At 41.7% G+C, this 27,323-nt stretch overlaps 1 protein-coding gene across 6 annotated transcripts; it reads left to right on the top strand.

Annotated features, from left to right (window-relative positions):
- The first annotated feature begins 7,503 nt into the window (after positions 1–7,503).
- LOC109867457 (E3 ubiquitin-protein ligase RFWD3) lies at positions 7,504–26,900 on the top strand. 6 transcript variants are annotated; one of them, XM_020456628.2, is made up of 14 exons: positions 7,506–7,709; positions 9,233–9,536; positions 9,671–9,921; positions 10,010–10,068; positions 11,170–11,379; positions 11,779–11,870; positions 11,997–12,111; positions 12,276–12,501; positions 12,673–12,823; positions 13,068–13,244; positions 13,520–13,734; positions 21,460–21,677; positions 26,146–26,325; positions 26,663–26,900. In XM_020456628.2, exons 2-13 carry the CDS (start codon positions 9,241–9,243, stop codon positions 26,287–26,289), a joined length of 2,154 nt encoding a protein of 717 aa, XP_020312217.1. In that variant the 5' UTR covers positions 7,506–7,709; positions 9,233–9,240; the 3' UTR covers positions 26,290–26,325; positions 26,663–26,900. The 6 variants fall into 6 exon arrangements, with proteins under 6 accessions (XP_020312216.1, XP_020312217.1, XP_031657225.1 ...); XM_031801365.1 differs by having other exon boundaries at positions 7,507–7,709; positions 9,219–9,536; XM_031801366.1 differs by having other exon boundaries at positions 7,507–7,709; positions 26,146–26,223.
- Positions 26,901–27,323: the final 423 nt, after the last annotated feature.

Here is a 27,323-nt window from a genome sequence, read left to right on the forward strand (position 1 = left end):
GTATATGATACAGTGGTATAAGATACATTGGCTATTTACCCCTTGGGTTATGATGTATATGATACAGTGGTATAAGATACATTGGCTATTTACCCCTTGGGTTATGATGTATATGATACAGTGGTATAAGATACATTGGCTATTTACCCCTTGGGTTATGATGTATATGATACAGTGGTATAAGATACATTGGCTATTTACCCCTTGGGTTATGATGTATATGATACAGTGGTATAAGATACATTGGCTATTTACCCCTTGGGTTATGATGTATATGATACAGTGGTATAAGATACATTGGCTATTTACCCCTTGGGTTATGATGTATATGATACAGTGGTATAAGATACATTGGCTATTTACCCCTTGGGTTATGATGTATATGATACAGTGGTATAAGATACATTGGCTATTTACCCCTTGGGTTATGATGTATATGATACAGTGGTATAAGATACATTGGCTATTTACCCCTTGGGTTATGATGTATATGATACAGTGGTATAAGATACATTGGCTATTACCCCTTGGGTTATGATGTATATGATACAGTGGTATAAGATACATTGGCTATTTACCCCTTGGGTTATGATGTATATGATACAGTGGTATAAGATACATTGGCTATTTACCCCTTGGGTTATGATGTATATGATACAGTGGTATAAGATACATTGGCTATTTACCCTTGGGTTATGATGTATATGATACAGTGGTATAAGATACATTGGCTATTTACCCCTTGGGTTATGATGTATATGATACAGTGGTATAAGATACATTGGCTATTTACCCCTTGGGTTATGATGTATATGATACAGTGGTATAAGATACATTGGCTATTTACCCCTTGGGTTATGATGTATATGATACAGTGGTATAAGATACATTGGCTATTTACCCCTTGGGTTATGATGTATATGATACAGTGGTATAAGATACATTGGCTATTTACCCCTTGGGTTATGATGTATATGATACAGTGGTATAAGATACATTGGCTATTTACCCCTTGGGTTATGATGTATATGATACAGTGGTATAAGATACATTGGCTATTTACCCCTTGGGTTATGATGTATATGATACAGTGGTATAAGATACATTGGCTATTACCCCTTGGGTTATGATGTATATGATACAGTGGTATAAGATACATTGGCTATTTACCCCTTGGGTTATGATGTATATGATACAGTGGTATAAGATACATTGGCTATTTACCCCTTGGGTTATGATGTATATGATACAGTGGTATAAGATACATTGGCTATTTACCCCTTGGGTTATGATGTATATGATACAGTGGTATAAGATACATTGGCTATTTACCCCTTGGGTTATGATGTATATGATACAGTGGTATAAGATACATTGGCTATTTACCCCTTGGGTTATGATGTATATGATACAGTGGTATAAGATACATTGGCTATTTACCCCTTGGGTTATGATGTATATGATACAGTGGTATAAGATACATTGGCTATTTACCCCTTGGGTTATGATGTATATGATACAGTGGTATAAGATACATTGGCTATTTACCCCTTGGGTTATGATGTATATGATACAGTGGTATAAGATACATTGCTATTTACCCCTTGGGTTATGATGTATATGATACAGTGGTATAAGATACATTGGCTATTTACCCCTTGGGTTATGATGTATATGATACAGTGGTATAAGATACATTGGCTATTTACCCCTTGGGTTATGATGTATATGATACAGTGGTATAAGATACATTGGCTATTTACCCCTTGGGTTATGATGTATATGATACAGTGGTATAAGATACATTGGCTATTTACCCTTGGGTTATGATGTATATGATACAGTGGTATAAGATACATTGGCTATTTACCCCTTGGGTTATGATGTATATGATACAGTGGTATAAGATACATTGGCTATTTACCCCTTGGGTTATGATGTATATGATACAGTGGTATAAGATACATTGGCTATTTACCCCTTGGGTATGATGTATATGATACAGTGGTATAAGATACATTGGCTATTTACCCCTTGGGTTATGATGTATATGATACAGTGGTATAAGATACATTGGCTATTTACCCCTTGGGTTATGATGTATATGATACAGTGGTATAAGATACATTGGCTATTTACCCCTTGGGTTATGATGTATATGATACAGTGGTATAAGATACATTGGCTATTTACCCCTTGGGTTATGATGTATATGATACAGTGGTATAAGATACATTGGCTATTTACCCCTTGGGTTATGATGTATATGATACAGTGGTATAAGATACATTGGCTATTTACCCCTTGGGTTATGATGTATATGATACAGTGGTATAAGATACATTGGCTATTTACCCCTTGGGTTATGATGTATATGATACAGTGGTATAAGATACATTGGCTATTTACCCCTTGGGTTATGATGTATATGATACAGTGGTATAAGATACATTGGCTATTTACCCCTTGGGTTATGATGTATATGATACAGTGGTATAAGATACATTGGCTATTTACCCCTTGGGTTATGATGTATATGATACAGTGGTATAAGATACATTGGCTATTTACCCCTTGGGTTATGATGTATATGATACTGTGGTATAAGATACATTGGCTATTTACCCCTTGGGTTATGATGTATATGATACAGTGGTATAAGATACATTGGCTATTTACCCCTTGGGTTATGATGTATATGATACAGTGGTATAAGATACATTGGCTATTTACCCCTTGGGTTATGATGTATATGATACTGTGGTATAAGATACATTGGCTATTTACCCCTTGGGTTATGATGTATATGATACAGTGGTATAAGATACATTGGCTATTTACCCCTTGGGTTATGATGTATATGATACAGTGGTATAAGATACATTGGCTATTTACCCCTTGGGTTATGATGTATATGATACAGTGGTATAAGATACATTGGCTATTTACCCCTTGGGTTATGATGTATATGATACTGTGGTATAAGATACATTGGCTATTTACCCCTTGGGTTATGATGTATATGATACAGTGGTATAAGATACATTGGCTATTTACCCCTTGGGTTATGATGTATATGATACAGTGGTATAAGATACATTGGCTATTTACCCCTTGGGTTATGATGTATATGATACAGTGGTATAAGATACATTGGCTATTTACCCCTTGGGTTATGATGTATATGATACAGTGGTATAAGATACATTGGCTATTTACCCCTTGGGTTATGATGTATATGATACAGTGGTATAAGATACATTGGCTATTTACCCCTTGGGTTATGATGTATATGATACAGTGGTATAAGATACATTGGCTATTTACCCCTTGGGTTATGATGTATATGATACAGTGGTATAAGATACATTGGCTATTTACCCCTTGGGTTATGATGTATATGATACAGTGGTATAAGATACATTGGCTATTTACCCCTTGGGTTATGATGTATATGATACAGTGGTATAAGATACATTGGCTATTTACCCCTTGGGTTATGATGTATATGATACAGTGGTATAAGATACATTGGCTATTTACCCCTTGGGTTATGATGTATATGATACAGTGGTATAAGATACATTGGCTATTTACCCCTTGGGTTATGATGTATATGATACAGTGGTATAAGATACATTGGCTATTTACCCCTTGGGTTATGATGTATATGATACAGTGGTATAAGATACTTTGGCTATTTACCCCTTGGGTTATGATGTATATGATACAGTGGTATAAGATACATTGGCTATTTACCCCTTGGGTTATGATGTATATGATACAGTGGTATAAGATACATTGGCTATTTACCCCTTGGGTTATGATGTATATGATACAGTGGTATAAGATACATTGGCTATTTACCCCTTGGGTTATGATGTATATGATACAGTGGTATAAGATACTTTGGCTATTTACCCCTTGGGTTATGATGTATATGATACTGTGGTATAAGATACATTGGCTATTTACCCCTTGGGTTATGATGTATATGATACAGTGGTATAAGATACATTGGCTATTTACCCCTTGGGTTATGATGTATATGATACAGTGGTATAAGATACATTGGCTATTTACCCCTTGGGTTATGATGTATATGATACAGTGGTATAAGATACATTGGCTATTTACCCCTTGGGTTATGATGTATATGATACAGTGGTATAAGATACATTGGCTATTTACCCCTTGGGTTATGATGTATATGATACAGTGGTATAAGATACATTGGCTATTTACCCCTTGGGTTATGATGTATATGATACAGTGGTATAAGATACATTGGCTATTTACCCCTTGGGTTATGATGTATATGATACAGTGGTATAAGATACATTGGCTATTTACCCCTTGGGTTATGATGTATATGATACAGTGGTATAAGATACATTGGCTATTTACCCCTTGGGTTATGATGTATATGATACAGTGGTATAAGATACATTGGCTATTTACCCCTTGGGTTATGATGTATATGATACAGTGGTATAAGATACATTGGCTATTTACCCCTTGGGTTATGATGTATATGATACAGTGGTATAAGATACATTGGCTATTTACCCCTTGGGTTATGATGTATATGATACAGTGGTATAAGATACATTGGCTATTTACCCCTTGGGTTATGATGTATATGATACAGTGGTATAAGATACATTGGCTATTTACCCCTTGGGTTATGATGTATATGATACAGTGGTATAAGATACATTGGCTATTTACCCCTTGGGTTATGATGTATATGATACAGTGGTATAAGATACATTGGCTATTTACCCCTTGGGTTATGATGTATATGATACAGTGGTATAAGATACATTGGCTATTTACCCCTTGGGTTATGATGTATATGATACAGTGGTATAAGATACATTGGCTATTTACCCCTTGGGTTATGATGTATATGATACAGTGGTATAAGATACATTGGCTATTTACCCCTTGGGTTATGATGTATATGATACAGTGGTATAAGATACATTGGCTATTTACCCCTTGGGTTATGATGTATATGATACAGTGGTATAAGATACACTGGCTATTTACCCCTTGGGTTATGATGTATATGATACAGTGGTATAAGATACATTGGCTATTTACCCCTTGGGTTATGATGTATATGATACAGTGGTATAAGATACATTGGCTATTTACCCCTTGGGTTATGATGTATATGATACAGTGGTATAAGATACATTGGCTATTTACCCCTTGGGTTATGATGTATATGATACAGTGGTATAAGATACTTTGGCTATTTACCCCTTGGGTTATGATGTATATGATACAGTGGTATAAGATACATTGGCTATTTACCCCTTGGGTTATGATGTATATGATACAGTGGTATAAGATACATTGGCTATTTACCCCTTGGGTTATGATGTATATGATACAGTGGTATAAGATACATTGGCTATTTACCCCTTGGGTTATGATGTATATGATACAGTGGTATAAGATACATTGGCTATTTACCCCTTGGGTTATGATGTATATGATACAGTGGTATAAGATACATTGGCTATTTACCCCTTGGGTTATGATGTATATGATACAGTGGTATAAGATACATTGGCTATTTACCCCTTGGGTTATGATGTATATGATACAGTGGTATAAGATACTTTGGCTATTTTAGTCATCCTTTTTTATTATTTACATGTCCATAATCCAAAAGTATGTTTTTAGAGGGGCGGGAAATATTGTTTATGCTGTCCTGGAAACTATTCTCACCAAAGGAGAGAGACTTAGATTTCTTCAAAACAACTGACCTTTATTTGTTAATTACTGCAGTAATGGAGTCCTCGACACCCACCCCAGGAGGTGACTGTTGAGAAAAACAACGAGCAGAGTTGAGTTACAACCTTTATAGACGACGCACATCCTTCTGAGCACGTGACAAACAACAGACGTGTGGAATGTGTTTTGAATGGGAGAATGAAGTAACCCCCCCAGCCAGATACAATTTGCTGTGAAGATTGTTCTAATTGTATAGAAACAGGGGTTTGGCCCCAAAGACAATGCTCCTCCCATCAACTGTCCACACCAGAGACATCTAATCCCTGGTATCTCATAGAAACACCAACTCATTCTATGGAATGCAGGCTGTAGGTTTTATCACCAAGCCATCATAAATCAATTGCCTGCGCCAAGCACCAGAGGCCCAACTCAGTCACACTCACACAGATGAGAAAATACTCAAAGATATTTGATGCATAAACAGTATTAAAACATAACATAAACGTACAACAATAATCTAAATGTGTGCTGTGCAAAGTATTTTATTCTCAGTCCACCTAATGGACCACGTATCATAGAACCATGATAACGTGAGTTACCATTGATATACACTATTAGATTCTGGGAAATACATCCTGGTTTCTATCGCTTCTAGCATATTTATTGTGACCCATTCCTGAAAGCTCACCCTCCCAGGAACACATATGTTTGTTCCCCCACAACTAAGACCCTTTATACCAATCACATATTGTCACTTCGTGAGTGTAGGTGGCAGGGAAGTTAGGCGCAGGAGAATCAAACTTGTTATAAATGGAATATTTTAATAACTTAAAACAAACTCCAAAACCAAAGTCCATAATAAAATAAAAGTTGGTACAAGAACCCGTCACGCACCAATCCATGAAACACAAACATAACAATAAACAATCTCTGACAAGGACATGAGGGGAAACAGAGGGTTAAATACACAACATAGTATATCTCACTTGGCACCCCCAAAGCCAATTTCTCCTTTGGCCGCCTCTCCTTCCAGTTCTCTGCTGCCAATGACTGGAACGAACTACAAAAATCTCTGAAACTGGAAACACTTATCACTAGCTTTAAGCACCAGCTATCAGAGCAGCTCACAGATCACCGCACCTGTACATAGCCTATCTATAAATAGCCCAAACAACTATCTCTTCCCCTACTGTATTTATTTATTTTGCTCCTTTGCACCCCATTATTTCTACTTTGCACACTAATCTACTGTCAAATCTACCATTCCAGTGTTTTAATTGCTATATTGTATTTACTTCGCCACCATGGCCTATTTATTGCCTTTACCTCCCTTATCTCACCTCATTTGCTCAAATTGTATATAGACTTATTTTTCTACTGTATTATTGACGGTATGTTTGTTTTACTCCATGTGTAACTCTGTGTTGTTATATTTGTCAAACTGCTTTGCTTTATCTTGGCCAGGTCTCATTGTAAATGAGAACTTGTTCTCAACTTGCCTACCTGGTTAAATAAAGGTGAAATTAATTAATTTTAAAAACCCTGGCATGGAACATTGTCACAAACCATACCACCCTCTCAGGCCCTAGAGCATGAGAAGGGAGATATGGAGATTTGAAAGATGGAAGAAGTGGGAGTTTTTTAACTCTTTTAATTTGGGTCGATTAAATTTGTTTCCCTATCACATATGGACTTCCCTTTAATGGAACTTGTTTTGCTTTTTCAATCCGTCCAGTTGGTGGCGGCAATACACTTTTGGGGTTGTAGTCCGCCATATAACCCACAGAAGAAGAACAAAATAGACAATGGGGATAGCAAAGAAACTATGACTGCGATCAGATTATTACACCAAATGTCTTACCGTTGAGGTTAAAAGCAATGTAGTTTAACTATTTTCATGGTAACCCACGAATTTTTACACTGGCAAGGATAGTTTGGGTCACACGCAATTTTTCAAGGTAAGAAGTAGATGTGAGATGCTACACTGCCCATGCAACTAATTTAAACAGGGATATTGATGTTGTAGTTTCAATGAGCAAGGCAAAAGCCTGAAATGGACAGTGATGGGTAGACATGTATTTATTTTAGGTACAGAGAAGTCTGGGAGGACGAGAGGATGTGACAGAAGAGGAGGCTATTTTTTTATATATATATTTTTTTTGCAAGATTACGGGTGGGACACAGCCGGTTAAATAAGACTTTACATGTGATAGGAAAGGATCCAACAGGAAAGTGTGATTATTGCCAGAAAGCAGAGACCGTGGCCCATGTATAGCTACAGTGTGGGTAGTATCAGAGGGAAATAGAGGCTGAGGTCTAATGAGAGAGAGAAGGGGACACAGCAAATTAAATAGTATATTGTAGAACGTAATTAGATATAGTCTCATGTTATTTTTTTAAGATCAACTAGGCTGGTAGGTAGGATTTAGTTTCTCCCTCTCTCTGGCCCACACTCCGGTACAGTATGTGTCGGTAATGTAATGCACTGTGGCTTACAACCGCCGATAAACCCTACCTAAGAAGAAGCAATGGATGGTTTGGTTATACTAATATTCGGTAACACTGCCAGCAGCAGAGACTGAACTGCGGTGAACTAGCTAGCTAACGTTACCATTCTAGCTCAATTAGGCTATTTCCAAAAAAAGTATATAGTTATGAAAACCACGTGGTGGCGTTATTCCATTGATCACATTCGAGACTGTCACCAAATAATCAAGTTGTTCGTGTACTTTAGCTTTTGCTGCTTCGAGTAGCCAACGTTACTGTAGCCGAGCGGCCTTTGCTTTGGCTTCCGCCAATGTAAACTTCGTTCACCATGGAGTTGACTTCAGCTCTCAATGTAACGTCGACTACTTGCCAGTTCCAAAACCTGCACATCCGTAATCCTGTTCGGACTCTTGTTTCGCTCAGCCTGTGTAGCGGGCAGCCGGCTATGGCACGGTAACTAGCTACGTAGTTAGCAGTGGCACGTGGCTAACTAACGTTATAATTGTTAGGTAACAATAGACATAGCTAACTGGTAGCTAACTTTTACCTTCAAACTGCCAACCTGCAGTTTCTAACAATAACAAAGCGAATCCCCGCCACTGTTTTGGTCAACAGTAATCACGCTCAAATTCATAGACCGAGTTAGGGATGTTTTAACCTTGTTATGAAGCTATGACGTTTGTTTACAACCATTGGAGTAAAACATCCTTATATTTTGGGTTCTGATGGGGGTACGACAGTTAAATTAAGCCATGAGGCATTTATAGCAAAAGTTAGCATTGCATGCAAGTTACATAACCTGATTTTTGTTGTCACCCTTTGTGGCTTCAGTCAGAATTGGTTCACTGTACTCACGTTTGCTTGCAATTAAGACCGTTGGCTACACTAGTGTCTGAGAACACTGAAGTCAAGAGGGAAATCATTTGTAAACATCTCAGGCAGTTGGATTATCCTGCCTATTGAAGGCAATTCATTTTTAGCCCCCCACCCATAGGTTGTGAGATGGAGGTGATGGAGGCGATGGAGGTGGACTTGCAGCTGGGGGGCCCCAGTAGGGAACCAGAGCCAGATGTTGTGGCAGACCAGGTAGATCTCCCTATCGTCATCCCTGACTCTGGCAGTGAAACAGAGGACGAGGCAGATGCAGCTCCCTGTGACCCACCACGGCTCCCGAACACCTGGGCGTTCAGTCAGAACAGAGCCAGAGTGGAGGGTCAAGTTGGGTCCAGGATCAGAAGGGAGGGTCATATTGAGCCCAGGGTCACCACAGCAGCCACCCTGAGGCATCGGAGAGCCAGGTAGTTATGGTTGGACTGGATTCCCTCTAAACTGAGTATCCATACTGGAGACATAATTGTATGCTTCATTTGTACCTATTTCACCCCATGTTATACCCATTGATTGTACCTGTATTGTTTCTGTGTGGTTCAAGGCCAGGCCTCAGGGAGCACTCCTCCACCCAGACCGCTGCTCGTGCTAGCAGCTTCCTGGATTTCCTGCTGCGAGTCCCTGCAGCCAACCAGGCCGAGGGCGACTCTGGGAGTACGACGGAGCTGAGCGAGTCGGAGGATGAGGCAGATCCTCCGGGGCCAGCAGCAGAGCCTCCCAACTCGGCCGTTCCCTCCAGCCCTCGTCCAAACCCTCCAGTTGCAGTCACGCCACCCGAAGGCCTTTATTCTTCAGGTAAACCAACCTCAAGTCTGATCAATACATAGCCATTTTCTACTGTAACCTATAAAGAGTGAATCTCACCATGCCATCCTGTGTATAGATTCTAATGCAACCACAGAGGCTGCGAGGACCGTGACTGGAAATCAAGTGAATCCTGAGGTAAGACCACATTCATTGCTAGTGATTGGCCTACACTCTTGGATGGGCATACTAAAATCAGCAAAATTCAGGACCCTGTCTTTCAAAGATAATTTGTAAAAATCCAAACAACTTCACAGATCTTCACTGTAAAGGGTTTAAACACTGTTTCCCATGCTTGTTCAATGAACCATAAACAATGAATGACCATGCACCTGTGGAGTTAACACTAACAGCTTCCAGACGGGAGGCAATTAAGGTCACAGTTATGAAAATGTAGGACACTAAAGAGAACTTTCTACTGACTCTGAAAAACACCAAAAGAAAGATGCCCAGGCTCCCTGCTCATCTGCGTGAACGTGCCTTAGGCATGCTGCAAGGAGGTATGCAGATGTGGCCAGGGCAATAAATTGAAATGTCCGTACTGTGAGACGCATAAGACAGCGCTACAGGGAGACAGGGTGGACAGCTGATCATCCTCGCAGTGGCAGACTACATGTAACAACACCTGCACAGGATCGGTACATCCGAACATCCTACCTGCGGGACAGGTATAGGATGGCAACAACGAGTTACACCAGGATGCACAATCCCTCCATCAGTGCTCAGACTGTCTGCAATAGGCAGAGAGAGGCTGGACTGAGGGCTTGTAGGCCTGCTGTAAGGCAGGTCCTCACCAGATATCACCGGCAACAGCGTCGCCTATGGGCACAAACCCACCGTCGCTGGACCACTGCTCTTCACTAACGAGTTGCGGTTTGTCTCACCAGGGGTGATGGTCGGATTCGCGATTTATCATTGAAGGAATGAGCATTACACTGTGGCCTGTACTCTAGAGCGGGAGTACATGATCCACCAGCCATACTGCTGCTGTGTGATTTCCATGACCAGCGAAGAGCCCCCCCCCCCCCTAGAAATGTCCGGGAACTTGCAGGTGCCTTGGTGGAAGAGTGGGGTAACATCTCACAGCAAGAACTGGTAAATCTGGTGCAGTCCATGAGGAGGAGATGCACTGCAGTGCTGTTGATGATTAGCTCATTAGTTTCTCTAGTAGCATTGTGTGCCATTTTTATTTATTCCCATGCACTGTCAGAAATGTCATAATCTCTCTGTCCCCTCTAGGTTGTATCAGACCCACTAGCCTCCAGTGCACCGGCCCTTCGGTTGTCCCAGGGGGATGAGGGGGAAGGGGAGACCTGCTCCATCTGCTTTGAGCCCTGGACCACGTCAGGGGAGCATCGCCTGGCCACCCTGCGCTGCGGACATCTCTTTGGCTACACCTGCATCGCCCGCTGGGTGAAGGGCCAGGGCCAGAGAGCCAGGTGTCCCCAGGTCGGTGTCTTCATGTCTGTCTGTCAGCCTTGGTATGTGTGGGGGGAGAGGACTGGAATTGCTCCTGGTTCCACTATGAACAGGAAAATTGAAAAGGTCTGCACTCAGCATTTGAAAGAAAGGCGAATCTATTCCATCCTAAGTGGAAAAAAACGAGCTCCTACTTCCACTGCAGTGACTGGCACCAGGTGGAATCTGTGCTGGAGGCGCAGCTTCCTCAAGCATTCAAAAATGAGTTGAAACTTAAGAAATCCCCTCTGAATTACTTACATCTGAGAAAATTCCACCATAAAATATGACCCCCAAAAAACAATTGATTTAATACGCAGACAGTGACGTGAAGGCGTCCCACCAGACTCCGTCTGGCTCTTGTAATGCTCTTCTGCTGTATGTCTGCAGTGCAACAAGAAGACTAAGCGCACCGATATCGTCCTCCTGTACGCGCGCAAGCTGAGGGCTCTGGACAACACCGAGCAGGAGAGTATGAAGAGGTGAAGGAGCTGCTCACCTCTTTAGTTTATTTTCTGAACTGCTGATATTGGCATGAATCTGACCTGATTCACTACTGTAGCGAGGGAGCTGTTGAGAGTGAGTGTGTCTGAATGTGTTGTGTGCAGGTCACTGGAGCAAGAGCATTCACTGCGTAGAAAGGCTGAACTGGAGTCAGCGCAGTGCCGACTAAAACTGCAGGTGATGACAGACGAATGTGGGGAACTGCACAAGCAGCTACAGGTACCTTATTCCCATTGCTTTACCGGTCATCCCCCAGTCTCCCATTTATCAGGTGGACTAGAATACCGAGCCCTAATCATTGAGATGAATCTACCCCTAAATCCACTATGATGATTGTATGCTGACTTTCACTGTTTTTTTCTTCTTCCTTCTACCTCTGTCAGGAGCTGAAGACTCTGATGGCCCAGCCTGGCTGTGGGCCCTCACAGAGCTCAGCGACATCGCTCTCTGGGCTCTTTCAGAGACAGGACAGCACCCAGGGGGGCCACTATGTCTTCTCCAAGGCCGTGCTGGTGTCCCAGGTGGGGGGATGCAGGGTGCTGTCCTACTGTGAACCCCTCAGCTGCCTGCTGGCCTCTCAGCCCTCCCCACACACTAGCCTGGTGCCCGGTAAGACCTTTGATAAGCTTTGATTTCAGTACAAAATAGCTGTGAACATTTGTTTTTTTGCACAGATTGTATAGATGTGAAAATATCAAAGGAAAGTATTTGTTACCTCTTGGAATAATTTCTCCACCTTTGCTCTCTCTTCCCCCTCCTCCCTCTGTGTCTACCTGCCAGGCTGCGGGGTGAAGAAGATGAGCACGTTGAATCTGAAGGTCTGCCAGTACATTCCCATCCATGTCAAACAGATCAGAGGCCTGGCCTTCAACAGACAGGCCGACAGCCTCCTGCTCTCCGCTGCCCTGGACAACACCATAAAACTCACCAGGTAACCAGATAGTCTGATTCTAAGCAGAGAGTCTGTGTCTTAGCAGAGAGATTTATCAGGACAGTGTGTTCCAGAATGGTGTTGACTTCATAGCCCCAGGCTCTGATAGGGAAGAACATTGAACTTTTCTGAATTGCAAGAACCATTCAGACCTAATATTGATAACAAAACCCTTGATGTTTAATAAGGACAGTATTTTCCCTTCTAAATCTAATATCCTAACTGTACCATTATTCTCCTGCAGTCTAATGACCAACACAGTGGTGCAGACCTACAACACAGGCAAACCAGTGTGGAGCTGCTGCTGGTGCCTGGACAACAACAACTATGTGTACGCTGGTCTCAGTAACGGCTCCGTGCTGGTGTATGACACCAGGGACACCAGCACACATGTCCAGGAGCTACAGCCACTACGTTCCAGGTCAGTCTGACAGCCAGGCCAGCGGGCAAAGGTAATCTAGTCTGTATTCGACACCACAGTTTAAACTACACCTGTCAGTATAACCTAGGTAGGGCCCAGAGTTGACCTTCTTCACAACAGGATCTGACCAGGTACATTTCTGGGCTTAGATTTGGTTATTTTATTTGTTTGTGTGTGAAATGTAATTCACATAGTGTAATATATTATAATATGTTATACAATTTTAGTATGCAGTGTGATTTTTAAAACCAACCGTGACCTCTGGCTTCTCCCAGGTGTCCCGTGGCATCCCTGTCCTATGTGCCTCGCGCCGCCTCCAGCTCGTTCCCATGTGGTGGCCTCATCGCAGGCTCTCTGGATGGGGGCTGCTTCTGGGAGCAAGTAGGCGGGACCACCTACAGACCCCACATGTTGCCCCTGGAGACAGGAGGCTGCACAGACATCCAGGTGCAGCCAGAGAGCAGACACTGTTTGGTCACCTACAGACCAGGTGAGACTATACCATCCTGGGGAGGACTATGAGGGGCAATGAAGGGCCTAAATAAATGTCTATACACTACCGTTCAAAAGTTTGGGGTCATTTAGAAATGTCCTTGTTTTCGGGGAAAAAAAGCTAATTATATATATTTTTTTTTGTCCATTTTAAAATAACATCAAATTGATCAGAAATACAGTGTAGACATTAATGTTGTAAATGACTATTGCAGCTGTTTAACATTTTTTAATATCTACATAGGCATACAGAGGCGCATTGTCAACAACCATCACTCCTGTTTTCCAATGGCATGTTATGTTAGCTAATCCAAGTTTATAATTTTAAAAGACTAATTGATCATTAGAAAACCCTTTGGCAATTATTTTAGCACAGCTGAAAACTGTTGTCCCGATTAAAGAAGAAATACAACTGTCCTTCTTTAGACTAGTTGAGTATCTGGATCCTCAGCATTTGTGTGTTCAATTACAGGCTCAAAATGGCCAGAAACTTAACTTTCTTCTGAAACTCGTCAGGCTATTCTTGTTATGATAAATAAAGGCTATTCCATGCGAGAAATTGCCAAGAAACTGAAGATCTCATACAACTCTGTGTACTACTCCCTTCACAGAACAGCGCAAACTGGCTCTAACCAGAACAGAAAGAGGAGTGGGAGGCCCCGGTGCATTATGTCGGATACATTTTATATTATTTTAATAGACAAAAAATGTTCTTGTTTAAAAAAGACATTTCTATGTGACTCCAAGCTTTTGAATGGTAGTGTGATATATATTTATTTATTTTTTACCAGGAGAAGCCCATTGAGACCCATAGTTTCTTTTTCAAGGGAGACCTGGCCAAGAAGGCAGCAACAATTAATACATTACATCATTAAAACATACATGATCTAACCTAAAAAAAAGCATTTACACTCCTCCGTAACAGTCTTCAATCAATATTTTAAATTCATTCAGGGTCACTAACATATCTAGATGAAGCATGGATTGTAGACTATTCCATGCCTCTGGTGCACAAGAAGAGAAGGAAGTCTTGCCTAATACTGTGAATGTCCTGGGGATTTAAGTAGCAACCACCTAGCAGACTGGGTATGGTGACTGCTGGTGGTGTAGGAGACCAGACTACAGAGGTAAAGAGGGAGTTTACCCAAAAAGGCTTTGTAGATGAGCACACACGTGTTTTTCTGTGCATATATATTGAGGTCCGACCTACCATTTGTTGCAATGGTGGGTGAGTGACTTGGCATTTTGTAATAACGTGCTAAGATGCATGATAAAGTGTCTCTGTAAGACAGAGGAGGCTGCATGCATATACAAGATGATAAAGTGTCCAGTCTCTGTAAGACAGAGGAGGCTGCATGCATATACAAGTCACCATAATCAATTACAGAGAGAAGTGGCCTGAACAAGATTCTTTCTAGCCATAAGCGGGAAGCAATCCTTATTACGAAAAGAAAAACTACTTTGAAGCTTTGTCTCAAGATTATCCACTTTAAAGGACAACTTGTCATCAACCAAATACCTAAGTGTTTGTAGGGGGACACTTTTTCAGTGGTTAAGCCACCAGATGTGACAACCTTCTCTGGCAGAGTTCTAGCTCTGGTAAAGGTCATGAATTTAGTTTTTTGTACATTCAAGACCAGTTTGAGAACATTAAGAGGCCTGCAGTGACAAAAGCAGTCTGGAGTTCTTCAACAGCCTGAACCAGAGAAGGAGCACATGAATATATGAATGTTTCATCTGCATATTTGCTGCCCCTTCACTGAGACCAATGTTTTTGAGTCTAGCTAGCAACAATTTGTGGTTAACTGAATCAAAGGCCTTTGATAAATCCACAAACAGAGTTATAGACAGATTGTTTCACTTATAATCCACTGTATCACAATTCCAGTGGGTCAGAAGTTTACATACACTAAGTTGACTGTGCCTTTTAAACAGCTTGGAAAATTCCATAAAATGATGTCATGGCTTTAGAAGATTCTGATAGGCTAATTTGACATAATTTGAGTCAATTGGTGGTGTACCTGTGGATGTATTTCAAGGCCTACCTTCAAACTCAGTGCCTCTTTGCTTGACATCATAGGAAAATCAAAAGAAATCAGCCAAGACTTCAGAAAACAAATTGTAGACCTCCACAAGTCTGGTTCATCCTTGGGAGCAAATTCCAAACGCCTGAAGGTATCACGTTCATCTGTACAAACAGTAGTACCCAAGTATAAATACCATGGGACCACACAGCCATCCTACCGCTCAGGAAGGAGACTCGATCTGTCTCCTAGAGATGAATGTACTTTGGTGTGAAAAGTGCAAATCAATCACAGAACAACAGAAAAGGACCTTGTGAAGATGCTGGAGGAAATGGGTACAAAAGTATCTACATCCGCAGTAAAACGAGTCCAATATCGACATAACCTGAAAGGCCGCTCAGCAAGGAAGAAGCCACTGCTCCAAACCCGCCATAAAAAAAGCCAGACTACTGTTTGCAACTACATAGGGACAAAGATTGTACTTTTTGGAGAAATGTCCTCAGGTCCGATGAAACAAAAATAGAACTGTTTGGCCATAATTACCATTCTGTTTGGAGGAAAAAGGGGGAGGCTTCCAAGCTGAAGAACACCATCCCAACCGTAAAGCACGGGAGTGGCAGCATCATGTTGTTGGGGTGCTTTGCTGCAGGAGGGACTGGTGCACTTCACAAAATGGATGGCATCAAAAGGATGGGAAATTATGTGGATATATTGAAGCAACATCTCAAGGCATCAGTCCGGAATTTGAAGCTTGGTGGCAATTGGGTCTTCCAAATGGACAATGACCACAAGCATACTTCCAAAGTTGTGGTAAAATAGCTTAAGGACAACAAAGTTAAGGTATTGGAGTTGCCATCACAAAGCCCTGACCTCAATCCTATAGAAAATTTGTGTGTGCGAGCAAGGTGTTCTACTAACCTGACTCAGTTACACCAGCTCGCTCTGTCAGGAGGAATGGGCCAAAATTCACCCAACTTATTGTGGGAAGCTTGTGGAAGGCTATCTGAAACGTTTGACCCAAGTTAAACAATTTAAAGGCAATACTACCAAATACTAATTGAGTGTATGAAAAATTCTGACCCACTGGGAATGTGACGAAAGAAATAAAAGCTGAAATAAATCATTCTCTCTACTATTATCCTGACATTTCACATTCTTAAAATGAAGTGGTGATCCTAACTGACCTAAAACAGGGAATTTTTGGTTGGATTACATGTCAGGAATTGTGAAAAACTGAGTTTAAACGTATTTGGCTAAGGTGTATGTAAACTTCCGACTTCAACTGTATATATTTCTCTTTCTAATTCATTCTGCCAAGTTATCTGAAAACCAGGTATTGGCCTTTCCACTGATTTCTACATTTCTTCACATGGGCATGCTTATCACAAATTTCATATAAAAATAGTCCCGGGCAGTGTCAACATCAGGAGTCAATATTATGGTACAGATCATGTAAGAATGCTTGCTCATCAAACTGTCTAAAATGTCTTAGAAAAATATAACAGGGTTTGGCTTCGGTAATTTCTTACCGAACACAAGCAATATGCACAGTGATCATTGACATCATTACAGAATATCCCAGATGTGTATTTGTGAGGGGTATCCGTTAGAATAATGTCCAATAGAGTTGATTTGTTTGTTCTGTGATTTGGTCTTTTTGGCACATTAATTAATTGAGTGGGATTCAGGGAATCACACAGTTCTTTAAAATAATCCAGATGTAAGCATGTCCCAGTTCAAATCTCCTAAAATATTGAATTCAAAGTCATTTTGCTAGTGCAGGACATCAGGAAGAGTTAAGTGCATCTCCCGAAGCCGAGGGCGGTCTGTAGCAGCCGACTACAGTGATGTGTGAGTCCTTATATACTTTCACTTTAACCGCAAGCAATTCAAAATGTTTACCTTTGGAAATCGAGTGAATTTCAGAGGTGTTGAACTCAGATGAACATAAATTGAAACACCTCTTCCTTTACTTATCCAATCAGCTCTAAAATCCGTGTACCCATCAGTAGAAATCAAGGTATTTGACACGGATTTCTTGAGCCAAGTTTCTGATAAAAACATTGTCTGAATTTGTTGTTTTGGCCCATATTCAAATCTATTTTTGGAACTAGACTTCTGACATTAACATGCAAGAGGCCAAAACCTGCTCTGTTTTTAAAATCATAGGGAGTCGGTAGAGATTGTATGGTATCTACCGGCCTAGGGTTTGGTTGCACATTACCAGAGATCAACAATAAAAGCATAACAATATATCTCAGTTGCCCAATGGGTGAGGACTTGGCGGAGCCAGCACCATTGTCAGTAACACTGAGTCTTTCGACACAGGAAAAAAGTCATTTGATAGTTTGAGATTTTGGAGGTATGCCATCAAGTGGTCCGGTTGCATTTGAGAATGTTGCAATTGCAGAGAGCGACCAAGTTCCTGGTGGTATTGACATGATGGTCTCGTCGGGGTGTTGTAGGGCATAAGGCGACGATAATTCACTCACCCATTGATCAGTCAGCCTATTAAATCCAGGATGGCATTGAGTAAAGAGCAGGCACAGTAACAGATGCATGATTACGGTTTTTAGAGGTATTTCAGCACAGGTGTGCAACGACCAGTAGACGTTGAGTATAACGTAGATGTTCCCACTGTGCATCAGGTTTTCCAATCCGATAACCGCTTCTCAGCTCCTAGCCTTGTGCGGCGACAGACGCTCCTGCCTCTGCGTTCCAACTCCAGGAAGGTGTAGTTATATACAGCATCCACCTTCACATCAAGTATTTACTTCTGTAAACCGGACCAGGGTCATTAAAACACAACTCTTAACTCTGATCAAGAATCACACATACAAACGGACAGACTGATTGGCTACCATCTTGGATTTGCTCATCAGCTGGGATCGAGAGACGGATAGATCAGGGTCATTAAAACACAACTCTTAACTCTGATCAAGAATCACACATACAAACGGACAGACTGATTGGCTACCATCTTGGATTTGCTCATCAGCTGGGATCGAGAGACGGATAGACCAGGGTCATTAAAACACAACTCTTAACTCTGATCAAGAATCACACATACAAACGGACAGACTGGCTACCATCTTGGATTTGCTCATCAGCTGGGATCGAGAGACGGATATATCTATATATATCTCGCTATCAAAAAAAGAAACATCCTCTCACTGTCAACTGCATTTATTTTCAGCAAACTTAACATGTGTAAATATTTGTATGAACATAAGGTTCAGCAACTGAAACATGAACTGAACAAGTTCCACAGACATGTGACTAAGAGAAATTGAATAATGTGTCCCTGAACAGGGCGTTCAAAATCAAAAGTAACAGTATCTGGTATGGCCACCTGCTGCATTAAGTACTGCAGTGCATCTCCTCCTCATGGACTACCAGATTAGCCAGTTCTTGCTGTGAGATGTTACCCCACTTTTCCACCAAGGCACCTGCAATTTCCCGGACATTTCTGGGGGGAATGGCCCTAGCACTCACCCTCCGATCCAACAGGTCCCAGACGTGCTCAATGGGAATGAGATCTGGGCTCTTGGCAGAACACGGACATTCCTGTCTTGCAGGAAATCACGCACAGAACGAGCAGTATGGCTGGTGGCATTGTCATGCTGAGGGTCATGTCAGGATGAGCCTGCAGGAAGGGTACCACATGAGGGAGGAGGATGTCTTCAATGTAACACACAGCATTGAGATTGCCTGCAATGACAAGAAGCTCAGTCCGATGATGCTGTGATACACCGCCCCAGACCATGACGGACCCTCCACCTCCAAATCGACCCCTCAGTGTAACGCTCAATCCTTCGACGATAAACGCAAATCCGACCATCACCCCTGGTGAGACAACAGCTGCCTTACAACAGGCCTACAAGCCCTCAGTCCATCATTGCTCAGCCCGTTGCGCACAGTCTGAGCACTGATGGAGGGATTGTGCGTTCCTGGTGTAACTCGGGCAGTTGTTGTTTCCATCATGTACCTGTCCAGCAGGTGTGATGTTCGGATGTACCAATCCTGTGCAGGTTTTACACGTGGTCTGCTATTGCGAAGATGATCAGCTGCCCGTCCTGTCTCCCTGTAGTGCTGTCTTAGGCGTCTCACAGTACGGACATTGCAATTTATTGCCCTGGCCACATCTGCAGTCCTCATGCCTAAGGCACGTTCACGCAGATGAGCAGGGACCCTGGGCATCTTTCTTTTGGTGTTTTTCAGAGTCAGAAGAAAGTCTTCTTTAGTGTCCTAAGTTTTTATAACTGTGACCTTAATGTAAGCTGTTCGTGTCTTAATGACTGTTCCACAGGTGCATGTTCATTAATTTCTGGTTCATTGAACAAGCATGGGAAACCGTGTTTAAACCCCTTTACAATGAAGATCTGTGGAGTTATATATGGATTTGTTTTACTAAATGTCTTTGAAAGACAGGGTCTTTGCTGAGTTTGTCTCACTCACTACCAGCCACCCTTTCCCTTGACAGCTTTGCACACTCTTGGCATTCACTCAATCAGCTTCACCTGGAATGCTTTTTCAACAATATTGAAGGAAGATGAGTTCATCAGAGTTACAAGCCTCAGAAATTGCAGCCCAAATAAATGCTTCAGAGTTCAGTTAAGACGCATCTCAACATCAACTGTTCAGTGGAGGCTGCGTGAATCAGGCCTTCATAGTCCAATTGCGCCAAGGAACCACTACTAAAGGACACCAATAAGAAGGAGAGACTTGCTTGGGCCAAGAAACACAAGTAATGGACATTAGACCGGTGGAAATCTGTCCTTTTTGGTCTGATAAGTCCAAATTAGAGATTTTTTGGTTCCAACCACCGTGTCTTTGTGAGACGCAGAGTAAGTGAACAGATGGCCTCTGCATGTGTGGTTCCCACCGTGATGCATGGAGGTGTGGGGCTACTTTGCTGGTGACTGTGTCTGTGATTTATATAGAATTCAAGGCACACTTAACCAGCATGGCTACCACAGCATTCTGCAGCAATACGCCATCCCATCTGGTTTGGGCTTAGAACTATCATTTGTTTTTCAACAGGATAATGACCCAACACATCTCCAGGCTGTCTAAGGGCTATTTGACCAAGAAGGTGAGTGATGGAGTGCTGCATCAGATGACCTGGCCTCCACAATCATCCAATTGAGATGGTTTGGGATGAGTTGGACCGCATAGTGAAGGAAAATCAGCCAACAAGTGCTCAGCATATGTGGGAACTCCTTCAAGACTGTTGGAAAAGCATTCCAGGTGAAGCTGGTTGAGTGAATGCCAAGAGTGTGCAAAGCTACTTTGAAGAATCTCAAATATAAAATAGCTTTTTTTGTTTGTTTGGTTGGTTACTACATGATTCTGTATGTTATTTCATAGTTTTAATGTCTTTCACTATTATTCTACAATGAAGAAAATAGTAAAAATAAAGAAGAACCCTTGAGTGACCAAACTTTAGACTGGTACTGTAAATGTAATAAGATGTATAGGCATTTTTTTTCAGCTTTTTACATAGTACTGGGTCTTTGTTGTCCTGGCATCTCTCTGTTTGCTGGAATAATTCTTATATTCCAAAGCAGGTGTTTTGTTTTAGCTTGTGCTGGGCTGTAACAAAAGCCTATACTCCCCATTTAGCTCTCCAGGACCAGGGTAGGTGACCACTAGCTCTCGTATTTAGACTGACCGTCTCTGTGTTTGATCCTGTCCAGGGCGCTCCAAGCCATCGCTGCGCTGTGTTCTGATGGAGCTGAACAGGACCCCCCAGCAGGACGCGACTCAGGAACCCTCGTGTTCCTGCTACCCAGTCCAGACATTCAGCGCTGGCTCCTCCTGCAAGCTGCTCACCAAGAATGCCGTGTTCAGAAGCCCGGCCGGGGAGGGCTCCACTCTGGTGTGTGCCGGGGACGAGGCCACCAACTCCATCATGGTGAGCCACTGGCATGGATGCAATTTTGTGTGTATTTTTACTTTATTCAGTTACTATGGTTGAGATTCATCATTACCCCAAAAAATGTCAACTTTGACTGCATTTACACATGACCCCTCAGTCCCAATATCTCTGCCCCAGAATGTCTGATCCTCACAAGATGATGTGCTTATTGTTCAGAAGTGTCTCTCTGAGTAGTTAGTGGGAATCTATACGGTCGGAGAATTATTTTGGTTTGCTAATGCCCAAGTTTTACCAATATGATGGAACATGCTGTATGCTTTATCTGTTTATATGCATGGCTTTGAAGATAATAATTACACCAAAAGCAACTATAAATATGTTTATTCCATAGTCTATGTATTTAAGATTTAAAGTATGATTTAAGTTTGTATTGACTTGCTCAGTAAATTTGGATAGGATCTGCGACCATCCATCCTTTTTGTCTGCTTCTACTTTTTCCCACTTAAAAATAGCATTACAGTTTCAATTTCTCTGGCCCAGAAAGTCCCAATCTTACGAGGTAATATTCTCCTGGGTCAATGGGGTCTCCTGTAGTTTTCTGAGAGGCTCTACATCATTTGAGATTGGTCTTAAGTGGCGCTACAGACCAACTGTAACTGAACACATCTGAATGTTCAATTACAGGAAACTAATATACATGCAACAATTTCTACGATTAAAAAAAAATGTTTTTTTTTAGGTCATATAAAGAACTCAGTCAATTTAAATAAATGCATTAGGCTTTATCTATGGATTTCACATGACTGGGAGTACAAATATGTTGGTCACATATACCTAAAACAACTAAAAGGTAAGGTCGTGGATCAGAACCAGTTACTATCTGGTTTGACCAGCATTTGCTTCATGCAGTGTGACACATGTCCTTCGCATAGAGTTGATCAGGCTTTTGATTGTTTAATATTGTCCCACTCCTCTTCAATGGCTGTGCGAAGTTGCTTTAATTTGGCTTGAACTGGAACACGCTATTGATCCAGAGCATCTCCAAACATGCTCAATGGCTGTCATGTCTGGTGAGTATGCAGGCCATAGAAGAACTGGGACATTTTCAGCTTCCAGGAATTATGTATAGATCCTTGTGACATGGGGCCATGCTGAAACATGAAGTGATAGCTGCGGATGAATGGCACAACAATGGGCCTCAGGATCTCGTCACAGTATCTCTGTCTGTTGTCCGTAACTTGTGCCTGCCCATATCATAACCCCACCGCCACCATGGTGCACTCTGTTCACAACGTTGACATCAAACTGCTCGCCTGCACGATGCCATACACCTGGTCTGCGGTTGTGAGGCCGGTTGGACGTACTTCCAAATTCTCTAAAACGACGTTGGAAGTGGCTTATGATAGAGAAATGAACTTAAAATTATTTGGCAACAGCTCTGATGGACATTCCTGCAGTCACCATGACAATTGCACTCTACCTCAACTTGAAACATCTGTGGTATTGTGTTTAGTTCCAAAACGGTACATTTTAGTGGCACGTTATTGTCCCCAGTACAAGGTGCGTGCACCTGTGTAATGAACATGCTGTTTAATTAGCTTCGTGATATCCACCTGTCAGGTGGATTGATTATATTGGTAAAGGAGAAATGCTCACTAACAGAGATGTAAACATATGGAGTTGGTCCCCACCTTTGCTGCTATAACTGCCTCCACTCTTCTGGCAAGGCTTTCCACTAGATGTTGGAACATTGAACCTCTATGGGGGTGCCACAGGGTTCAATTCTTGGGCCGACTCTCTTCTCTGTAGACATCAATGATGTCGCTCTTGCTGCTGGTGAGTCTCTGATCCACCTCTACGCAGACGACACCATTCTGTATACTTCTGGCCCTTCTTTGGACACTGTTAACAACCCTCCAGATGAGCTTCAATGCCATACAACTCTCATTCCGTGGCCTCTAACTGCTCTTAAATACAAGTAAAACTAAATGCATGCTCTTCAACCGATCGACGCCTGCACCTGCCCGCCAGTCCAGCATCACTACTCTGGATGGTTCTGACTTAGAATATGTAGACAACTACAAATAGCTAGGTGTCTGCTTAGACTGTAAACTCTCCTTCCAGACTCACATCAAACATCTCCAATCCAAAGTTGAATCTAGAATTGGCTTCCTATTTTGCAACAAAGCATCCTTCACTCATGCTGCCAAACATACCCTTGTAAAACTGACCATCCTACCGATCCTCGACTTTGGCGATGTCATCTACAAAATAGCCTCCAACACTCTACTCAGACTGCATCTGGTTTACTATCACTGTGCCATCTGTTTTGTCACCAAAGCCCCATATACTACACACCACTGCGACCCGTACGCTCTCGTTGGCTGGCCCTCGCTTCATACTCGTCGCCAAACCCACTGGCTCCATGTCATCTACAAGACCCTGCTAGGTAAAGTCTCCCCTTACCTCAACTCGCTGTCACCATAGCAGCACCCACCTGTAGCACGCGCTCCAGCAGGTATATCTCTGGTCACCCCCAAAGCCAATTCCTCCTTTGGCCGCCTCTCCTTCCAGTTCTCTGCTGCCAATGACTGGAACGAACTACAAACATCTCAAACTGGAAACACTTGTCTCCCTCACTAGCTTTAAGCACCAGCTGTCAGAACAGATCACTGCACCTGTACATAGCCCATCTATAATTTAGCCCAAACAACTACCTCTTCCCCTACTGTATTTAGTTATTTTGCTCCTTTGCACCCAATTATTTCTATCTCTACTTTGCACATTCTTCCACTGCAAATCTACCATTCCAGTGTTTTACTTGCTATATTGTATTTACTTCGCCACCATGGCCTTTATTTTTGCCTTTACCTCCCTTGTCTCACCTCCATTGTATATAGACTTATTTTTCTACTATATTATTGACTCCATGTGTAACTCTGTGTTGTTGTATGTGTCGAACTGCTTTGCTTTATCTTGGCCAGGTCGCAATTGTAAATGAGAACTTGATCTCAACTTGCCCACCTGGTTAAATAAAGGTGAAATAAAAAAATTGCTGCAGGACTCAATTCCATACAGCCACGAGTATTAGTGAGGTCAGGGGGATTAGGCCTGGCTTGCAGTTGGCATTCCAATTCATCCCAAAGGTGTTTGATGGGGTTGAGGTCAGACCTCTGAAGGCCAGTCAAGTTCTTCCACACTGAGCTCAACAAACCATTTCTGTATGGACCTCGCTTTGTGCACGTGGGCATTATCATATTGAAACAGGAAAGGGCCTTTCCCAAACTGTTGCCACGAAGTTGGAAGCACAGAATCATCTGAATTGTCATTGTATGATGTAGAGTGAAGACTAAGGGGCCTAGCCCGAACCATGAAAATCATCCCCAGACCATTATTCCTCCTCCACCAAACTCCACAGTTGGCACTATGCATTCAAACCCAGATTTGCCCTTTTGGACTGCCAGATGGTGAAGTGTGATTCATCACTCCAGAGAATGTGTTTCTACTGCCCTAGCTTTACACCACTCCAGCCGACGCTTGGAATTGCGTATGGTGATCTTAGGGCTTGAGTGCGGCTGCACGGCCATGGAAACCCATTACATGAAGCGCCCGTCAAACAGTTATTTTGCTGACGTTACTTCCAGAGGCAGTTTGGAATACAGTAGTGAGTGTTGCATCTCAGGGCAGAATATTTTTATGCTTCAGCACTTGGCGGTCCCATTCTGTGAGCTTGTGTGGCCTACCACTTAGTGTTTGAGCAGTTGTTGCTTCTAGACTCTTCCACTTCACAGTAACAGCACTTACAGTTGTCCGGGGCAGCTCTAGCAGGGCAGAAGTTTGATGAACTGAGTTGTTGGAAAGGTGACATCCTATGATGGTATCACATTGAAAGTCACTGAGCTCATCAGTAAGGCTATTCAACTGCAAATGTTTGTCTATGGAGATTGCATGGCTGTGCTCGATTATTATTATTTTTTTCTATTTTTTTTTTTTAACATTTATTTTTTAATACACCTGTCTGCAACGGATGTGGCTGAAATATCCGAATCCACTTATTTGAAGGAGTCTCCACGTGCTTTTCTGTTTTAATGCATTGAGTCTGTTTGATCATCTACTCAGTTTTAGTTAAGAATTTCAGGATATTTGCCCTAAATCTATTACTATTTCCATTATGACCATTTTAACCATATTTGACCTTTGACCACTTAATTTTACGTGACATCCGGCCTTACTTTGTATTACCCCATTGTTTGATCTAGGATTGACAGCCTGCAACAACAAAAACTAGCACTTTTTCCAGGTTGGCTGATTTATTATTAGAAGTTAGGCTCAGTTGAGATTGATTCTTCCCAAATGGTTCAACTGTTTTGTGGTTAGAAAGAAATCCATAAAGTGAGAGGCTTGACTCTGTTTTGAGGCATTTGGGGGAATAGTTTGAATTATATAACTGTCTCGAGCTTCACATTGAGCCATTGTTTCTAATGATGTCATCTTTTTTCCCCAGGTGTGGGATGCAGGGAGTGGATCCCTGATTCAGAAGTTGTCTGCTGACCTCCCAGTGTTGGACATCTGTCCATTTGAGGTGAACCAGGGCAGTTACCTGGCCTCTCTCACTGAGAAGATGCTCAAAATTTACAAGTGGGAATGAGGAGGAATTATGGAGGACACCACCAGCATAGAACATGTATGAGTAGCACGGCTGCTGCACTGTATAAATGGCATCCATTTAGTACAGCCTTTTCTTACCCAAAGTCACTACAGATAAACTTTTATTGGGTTTGCATAGCAGTAGCGGGACTGGAGAGCCATCACACTGCTGCAGTGTTATGAAGGAACTGATAACTGGAGTGCCTGTACAGATACACTACTGCCCTAAATGTTTACATTAAGAATCACAGAGAACATCCTATCAAAAAAATTATTTTGCTTTCTTGTTTTTTGATGCATGTGACGATCAGTTAGTGTTGTCAGTTAACCATGCTGTCGACAAATTTTTAAATGTGTTCCATCTCTGGTTTTAGAGACGGATCCATGGATGAAAATCAGGACATCAATGGCTTGTTACATTTCCTGGATCCTGGATCCTGATTGGCACAACTGATCAGCAAGCTGCATTAAAAAAAATGTATTTAAAAAATCCTTCTGGATGCGTTTCATTTTTTATTTCCTTATTTTATTTCCAGAGGAAATTGTGTATTTTATAACAAATGTTTGTATAATTTGTAATGTAATAAAATAGCATTCGTTGGTTATTTTTCATCCTGACTTGTGATTGTGCATCTTCAGTTTCAATGTCTAACATTATTTTCATAAACCATCTTTTTTTCACAGATGTTTTCAACCATGTCTGTATTCTGTCTAGAACTATATTTTAGAGGTCAGTAATCAATCAGTTTATTTTCATAGGCAAAATATCCGTAACAGTACAGGGGTTTGTCAAAAACAAAATAACTGACAGGAGTCGGATAATAGAAACAACAGTACTAGATTATCTCATAGTTGGCTAATGAAAATGTATTAGTGGTTTAGATTCCGAACTATATTCAACTGTGTTCGTTAATTGCAAGTAAAATGCTGATTGATGGTGATCCATTGACTTTGAAGTTATTACAGAGAAACAGTAACGAAGCGGACCGTATCTGTTTCCGCAATTCGAATTTCACTCTAGAAAATGTAGATCTA

The sequence above is a fragment of the Oncorhynchus kisutch genome, linkage group LG22, assembly GCF_002021735.2.
Source record: "Oncorhynchus kisutch isolate 150728-3 linkage group LG22, Okis_V2, whole genome shotgun sequence".
NCBI classification, from domain to species: Eukaryota; Metazoa; Chordata; class Actinopteri; order Salmoniformes; family Salmonidae; genus Oncorhynchus; species Oncorhynchus kisutch.

Bases quoted from the DNA above. Each gene is read 5' to 3' on its own strand.
- LOC109867457 (XM_020456627.2), top strand. From the start codon at position 9,241: ATGGAGGTGATGGAGGCGATGGAGGTGGACTTGCAGCTGGGGGGCCCC. The intron at 12,502-12,672 runs GTAAGACCTTTG...TCTACCTGCCAG, and splicing joins ACACACTAGCCTGGTGCCCG to GCTGCGGGGTGAAGAAGATG. The intron at 13,735-21,459 runs GTGAGACTATAC...GATCCTGTCCAG, and splicing joins TTTGGTCACCTACAGACCAG to GGCGCTCCAAGCCATCGCTG.